The sequence below is a fragment of the Formica exsecta genome, unplaced genomic scaffold (assembly GCF_003651465.1).
Source record: "Formica exsecta isolate Colony F162 unplaced genomic scaffold, ASM365146v1 scaffold175, whole genome shotgun sequence".
In the NCBI taxonomy this organism is placed as follows: Eukaryota; Metazoa; Arthropoda; class Insecta; order Hymenoptera; family Formicidae; genus Formica; species Formica exsecta.
The window spans coordinates 634,239-641,717 of record NW_021849067.1 but is presented as its reverse complement, the minus strand read 5'-3'; the positions used below and the strand labels follow the sequence as shown (position 1 = coordinate 641,717).

Genomic DNA, 7,479 nt, shown 5'->3' with positions numbered 1-7,479 from the left:
CCCAATTTCTATTGTTATTATTATTTAAACAAACTCTATTATTTAAAAAAATAACTGAATGTAAACACTTAAACTAAATCCACTTGTATAAGTTTCATCACAATTATATCCTTTATATACGCTTCCTAATAGTTAAATGGCGGCAAATAATTTTGAAAAGAACTTACAGGTGCCGTTGACATTTCTGCCGAGTATCCTAGGCACGGCGGCGACCGGCACGCCGGCTGATTGTTGATGGTTGCTGGAAGAATTGGCCACAACGACGACGGGATTCTGCGAGACGCAGGATGCGGACGCGAGGGTCGCGACGACGGTCGTTCCGCCGCTGCCGTTGCTGATAGCGGTTACGGGGGTGCTCGGCGTGGAAGGTATCGGCGAGGGCGTCGCGACGCCTCGCGTCATTCCAGCTGCCGCCGCCGCCGCCGCCACCGCAACTGCTACCGATGTCTCTTCCGCGACCGGCGCACCGACGACCACGCGCGCGTCCATCGCGGCCACCGGTGCTACCTTGGTTTGCAGCACCCGCTTACGGTACCCCGACGAGCACGGGCTTCCAGATCGACCACTGCCGGTAGCATTCAACGAGGCGCATTCGATCGCCGCGCGTTTACGTCGGCCACGAAAACAATGTAACGCGAGCGACGAAACGAAACGAGAGCGGATTCCTCGTAGATCCGAAAAATCGTTTCCTCGATCGCGTTATCGCGCCGCGCCGATCGCGAGAATCATCGTCTCGCGACGAGACAATTCTTTATAGGTTAACTCGCGTTAAAAAAAAAAAAAAAATGAGAGAAAAGGAAAATATTGCGACTCTCGAAATTTGTGATCCTGGATAATAACAAATGAGATAATAATCGTCGAGTCGCGGAACGAGAGCACCACGTATGAACGTTAAGAAAAGAAGAGATCGTCACGCGTGCGGGACAGTGACACGGACACCGACGACGACGCGTTTCGAACGCTGGCGCGGTACACATTGCGCGCCGCGCGACGCGCGATGAATACACACGGCGTATCTTTCGCTTTCGCGCTGCCCCTCCCCTCCACTCGGTGCGGCGCGGCCGGCGCGCGGCACCGACGCACCTCTACCACCCACCAAAGGCATCGCGTCGCGGCGCGGCACGCCGCGGTCTCTGGGATCTGTCAAAGCGAATAATAATATGATCGAGAAATATATTTAACTTGTATAACACTTTTTCATCATTAATTTGCTATGAATGATGCGCTATAAAAACTATAGAGTAATTCGTCGTCGATACAATTGAAAAAGAAAGGATGATTTTAAAAAAACAAAAATATATCAAAAACTTATCAAAGATTTAACTGTCAAAAAATTGATAATTTTTCCTTCTAATGATTGTTTAAATATAAAAAATGCAAATCTGCGGGAGATATACGCTTGAGAGGAAAAATTAAAACTAGGACGTCCCATATGTCACGGACAAAGCATAGTAAACAACGGTGATTGCGTTAATAATAAATAATCGAGAGATGGATATATACGAGTACCGCGTTTTTGTTTACCTTTTGTATGTTACGTATAATTTTAGAGCGTTGACGGAGAACTTGAGAACGGAAAGCCTGCAGTTTCCTTCCAATGTATGAAATGCCATAAATTATTAATTTAAAGCTTGATATTAATTATTACATTACATTTCGTATAACACTTTCAACATTGATGAAATAATCGATTTTAATCCTTTATGGAGAACAGAGTGTTAAATATTTTCTCTGAAAAATTTAAATATTAATTATTCGTGATTTAAATTATCGTATTTACAATAATTTCTTTATTACATTTGATGAAATTTTCACGGACAAAGATTATTTTGTATCTTTATAAGCAAATAATAGTATCCCGTTTAATCAAAAACACATTAATAAATACACAAAACACGTGTAACTACGTCTAAAAATTAAAATGCGCGTAACGACATGTCCTAGAGTCAAAGAGCAAAAGCGATCTCTACTTTTGCCCGTGACGGATAATTAGCATCGTTGCCCAGCAGCTCGTAACCCCGGCCAGGCCAGGGGGTTAAAATCAAGCTAGGGCACGCCGATTGCGACGAGCCATCGAGGGCATCGGGGCCATCGGGGCGACGAGAGGCGTGGCCGCGCGAATCGGCCAGAGATCGCGCTCTGTGCAGACTCCAGCACCGGGCACCGGGGTCCACAGCAACCAGCAACGATGCGAAAACCGTCGTTTCCCCCCTTCATCTCTCCTCTTCCGCTCGTCTTACCGGTGTCGTCGTGGTATACACAAGCTCCTCCCCGGCTCTCGTCGCGGCTATCGTAAAAACGCGCCCCCTGCGCGCCTCATGACGGCGGGGAACGACTGGAGGAATGAGGGGATGGAACGATGGGAAGGGCGCATCGTAAAAGCCCATCTTCCCTCGTACCCCTTCCTTTCTCCCTCTGCGCCCTCCCTTAGCCACTGCACCGTGCAACCCCTGCGAAATATACGCCTGCCTCTTTACCTATCTACACGCGGAGAAACCGACATTTTTACAGGGTGGTACCCGAAATCCTCAGCATGTGGTTCCCTATAAAATTCACGTCTTACCTCTAGAATCTTCTTTCTCACTCTTCGCTCCTTTCGCCCCTTTTTAGGCATGCATGCCTCAATATTTCGACGTTAAAGGGTCGCCACGCGAGGGGTACAAGAAAATCGTGATAGAAAATGTTCACTTAGATAATCCTCATGTCTTTGAGATATAATGCGCCGAAAAGTGATAAAAAGTTTTAAAACTGCAATAATTTTGAAATATAGATAAAAGAACGTTTTTCTTTAGTATGTTACATGTTAAATGTGTACATTTAATATATATAATCAAAATATTAAAAAAAATTAAAAACTTTTCTATCTTTTAAAAATATATGTATGGTATAGCATTGTATACAGATTGTGCATACATCCGATAGTATCGTTGGAACAAAATTCCAAAAAGTATTATTGGAAATTATTGGTACAAAATTGTGATAAAGCGTATTCTTTGACCGATCGCTTTCAATTCAGATTATTAACATTTTCATACATCATCACTGAAAAAAAATGACTTTAAACTGTCACTTCAAAAGTGACTTTAAACTCAAAAAATATCTATCGCAAAATTTTTTTATCAACAGTTATCTTTTTCTTTCTTTTTCTCTCTTTTCCTCTCCTTTCCTTCTCTTCCTTCGTTCTCTAAATTCGCAATAATATTAAATTGAATATAGAGTCGCTCTCTCGAGACATAAAATTCTCGGAATCTCGGTTATCTCTTAAAAATATTTCCCTCCTTCTTTTCTCAACTCTTTCTTTTAACCATCCTTCATCGCTTCTCGCTACTGCGGACTATTCTTTTTCCTCCTTCGTCGACATCACTGCGATTCTTTTTGCCGCCACCCTCTGCTCTCCTCTTTTATTTTTGCCCACCATCCTTTTTCCTCCCGTTCATTCAGAGTATGTTTTCTCTTCTCTGTGCCTCTCCTCGCTCTCTTCCCCACTCCCACAGCCTTTCTCCGGACCGGTAGGAAAAGCGCGCGAGAGAGACTTTTATTTTGGCACGTAGAAAAAGCAAGGCGGAAAGGGAGGTTTTGCCGGCAGACCGTTACTGCGAGGCGGACGTTTTTTGCGATAGCTCCGTAATCCGTGAAAGGGTGAGAGAACGCCGGTAGAAACCAAAGGCGTCGCGACGCTGGCTCGCTCGCTTATTCGAGATTTGCATAGAGCGATGCCGATTGCGCCTGCATTACAAGTGAATGTACCGTTAATTCTTAGATGATTTCACTTTTTTCCTATTTGTGTGTGCTGAGAAGATTATTCGTACAATACGAAAAAGGGATAATTTTGCACGAAAGAAATATAGAGAATATAAAATAGAATTGCCTTATATACAAAGTGTTTTCGAGAATAAAAATATTATTTTTATATGCACGTATACGTACATATATGTATATATTGTATTATCAAATATTATTTCATCATATATTCACACACATAGTACAGAAATTCACAACTTTGGAATATCTTGAAATGATCTCTATGATCTTAATTATTTTTACTCTGAACGTAAAAAGTATTAACTCTCTCTTATTCAGAAATACCAAAGTTATAAAAAGATTAATATGCGCCATATCTTTGGACGGTTCTAATTATAATAAAGTTTCCTATTTTTCTCTTTAAATGTGAAAATTAAAATCAAAATTATTATCCAAAATATATAATACTAAATGTGCGATATGAATACAAGCCTTAGGACATATCTCCGCATCGTGCGAGAGAAGAAAAAAAAAGTTAGCAGAACGTGCTTAACGAAGGAACATAGTTCCTTGGTTGGAAAATATGCAAATTTGCAGGAGGAGCCTGAGAAACACTTGGAAAGGGTCGCACGATGGACAATTTTTTGACCAAAGTATCCTAATGCTAATAGCAGAAAAACCGACAAAAAACGAAGGGGATAGGCAACCGGTGAACATTATTATGCGTGAGATTCCCGACTGAAATGCCGTAGATGATCGCAGCTGTTTCATTTCTCGCGGAAGTCAGGCGGGATCAAAATATCGTAATAATAATCTTATTTCGAGATGCAAAAATGTTTTTCAATACATATAGTTCTGATTGAAAATACGAAACGATTTTAACAAATTATCGTAAACCAACGTACATAATTAACAATCGCGAATTAAGAGATGCCGGCTTAATATAAGATGATATAATAAATCTTAATATAGTTATTAGAATTATTATATATAGTTATTAGAATTATTATTGTTAATTATCAATTTTTGATTAATTAAAAGGCATGGTAAATATAAGATGTTATTTTTTCCAGAAGATTTCTGAAATATATTTCTAGAAATAATTAATCATCTTATCATATCTTCTAAACAAGAAATATATTTTGTAATTATCATATATATTTTATAATTATCAAAGAGTTAGGATCTTTTCACTATAAGAAAAAGATTGTAGTTTTTTTTCTCTAGAAAATATATTTGAGAATCGTACTTACAATAATTTTCTTTATGTGCGTTACGCTATGTTTGATAACGTGCTCTCTTATAATACTGTTAGGATGTGTTCAGAAATCCTGGGCTCAAATAGTGTTTAATTAACCAATCAGGAAAAAGAAATCTTTGCTAATTTTGGTCCTGATTAGTCAATTAAATGTTACTCGGAACGCATCTTTATAAGAAGCGACCAATTATTTCGAATCGTATATTAATTTAATTAGGATGGTAACGCTCATCATCGATCGCATGTACCGCAATCGGTGTCCCACTTATCGCTATTACGTTAATTTACGTCGTGAGATATTTTTTCTCTTTAAAGAAGATTAATCCATTATTCGTACAATACGAAAAAGGGATAATTTTGCACGAAAGAAATATAGAGAATATAAAATAGAATTGCCTTATATACAAAGTGTTTTCGAGAATAAAAATATTATTTTTATATGCACGTATACGTACATATATGTATATATTGTATTATCAAATATTATTTCATCATATATTCACACACATAGTACAGAAATTCACAACTTTGGAATATCTTGAAATGATCTCTATGATCTTAATTATTTTTACTCTGAACGTAAAAAGTATTAACTCTCTCTTATTCAGAAATACCAAAGTTATAAAAAGATTAATATGCGCCATATCTTTGGACGGTTCTAATTATAATAAAGTTTCCTATTTTTCTCTTTAAATGTGAAAATTAAAATCAAAATTATTATCCAAAATATATAATACTAAATGTGCGATATGAATACAAGCCTTAGGACATATCTCCGCATCGTGCGAGAGAAGAAAAAAAAAGTTAGCAGAACGTGCTTAACGAAGGAACATAGTTCCTTGGTTGGAAAATATGCAAATTTGCAGGAGGAGCCTGAGAAACACTTGGAAAGGGTCGCACGATGGACAATTTTTTGACCAAAGTATCCTAATGCTAATAGCAGAAAAACCGACAAAAAACGAAGGGGATAGGCAACCGGTGAACATTATTATGCGTGAGATTCCCGACTGAAATGCCGTAGATGATCGCAGCTGTTTCATTTCTCGCGGAAGTCAGGCGGGATCAAAATATCGTAATAATAATCTTATTTCGAGATGCAAAAATGTTTTTCAATACATATAGTTCTGATTGAAAATACGAAACGATTTTAACAAATTATCGTAAACCAACGTACATAATTAACAATCGCGAATTAAAAGATGCCGGCTTAATATAAGATGATATAATAAATCTTAATATAGTTATTAGAATTATTATATATAGTTATTAGAATTATTATTGTTAATTATCAATTTTTGATTAATTAAAAGGCATGGTAAATATAAGATGTTATTTTTTCCAGAAGATTTCTGAAATATATTTCTAGAAATAATTAATCATCTTATCATATCTTCTAAACAAGAAATATATTTTGTAATTATCATATATATTTTATAATTATCAAAGAGTTAGGATCTTTTCACTATAAGAAAAAGATTGTAGTTTTTTTTCTCTAGAAAATATATTTGAGAATCGTACTTACAATAATTTTCTTTATGTGCGTTACGCTATGTTTGATAACGTGCTCTCTTATAATACTGTTAGGATGTGTTCAGAAATCCTGGGCTCAAATAGTGTTTAATTAACCAATCAGGAAAAAGAAATCTTTGCTAATTTTGGTCCTGATTAGTCAATTAAATGTTACTCGGAACGCATCTTTATAAGAAGCGACCAATTATTTCGAATCGTATATTAATTTAATTAGGATGGTAACGCTCATCATCGATCGCATGTACCGCAATCGGTGTCCCACTTATCGCTATTACGTTAATTTACGTCGTGAGATATAGAAGCAAGAATACTTTGGTATCATCTTAAATGCTTCTTTTATTTAACATGCGATATAACGGAATTGTAACTCTACAGATGATATCACGTACCGATATTATATTTATTTCTGTAGGAAGACGCATTAGAAGATAATATTTGAAAATGGCAAGAATATACGTTAAAAGATAAATGTTATTCAATATGTCGATCGGTAAATATTCATTTACATTCTGTTATGTAAAATTGCGTAATAAAATTTTAAGACACGGAAAATGTATGTATATTATCTATATGTATACTCGTGTAAAAATACACACACACACAATTATTATAAAAATATAAGTTATCAAAACGTAAAAATGTAATCTAGCGGCGCTTATCGTAATAAGAGCCAAATGACATAGAGGTAATCAGTGTAATTGTAAAAATAAATGCACGCTTATGCTATTATTCTTAGTATAGTGAATTCTTGTCTACTACACTAGTCTTGGCCTCTACAAAGAAAAAGAAAAGAATTTTACCTTATATTTTAAAGAATATAAGCCTAAGAATCTTATCTATATCAACAGCAGATAAGTATGTAATGCATGTACATTATAAATAGTATACAATTTTAGCAATGTACAATACATATTAAAAATCTTTAATGAGAGCATATGTATATATATATA

General features: G+C 36.6%; 2 protein-coding genes across 3 annotated transcripts in view; both read right to left on the bottom strand.

The window, feature by feature from the left end:
* LOC115233508 (NGFI-A-binding protein homolog) overlaps positions 1-911 on the bottom strand; it is a 22,416-nt gene extending 21,505 nt beyond the window's left edge. The window contains exon 1 of the mRNA XM_029803994.1: positions 168-911. Coding sequence (XP_029659854.1) covers positions 168-489 — 322 coding nt within the window. The 5' untranslated portion in view covers positions 490-911. The remainder of the gene's footprint in view (positions 1-167) is intronic.
* A 5,570-nt stretch (positions 912-6,481) lies between these two features.
* Positions 6,482-7,479, bottom strand: part of LOC115233441 (daple-like protein) — a 10,366-nt gene continuing 9,368 nt past the window's right edge. For both annotated transcript variants that reach the window (XR_003883775.1, XM_029803862.1), the window contains exon 24: positions 6,482-7,302. Coding sequence is in view for 1 of the 2 variants with exons in the window: in XM_029803862.1 (XP_029659722.1) it covers position 7,302 (1 nt within the window). In the remaining variant the exon portion in view is untranslated. The remainder of the gene's footprint in view (positions 7,303-7,479) is intronic.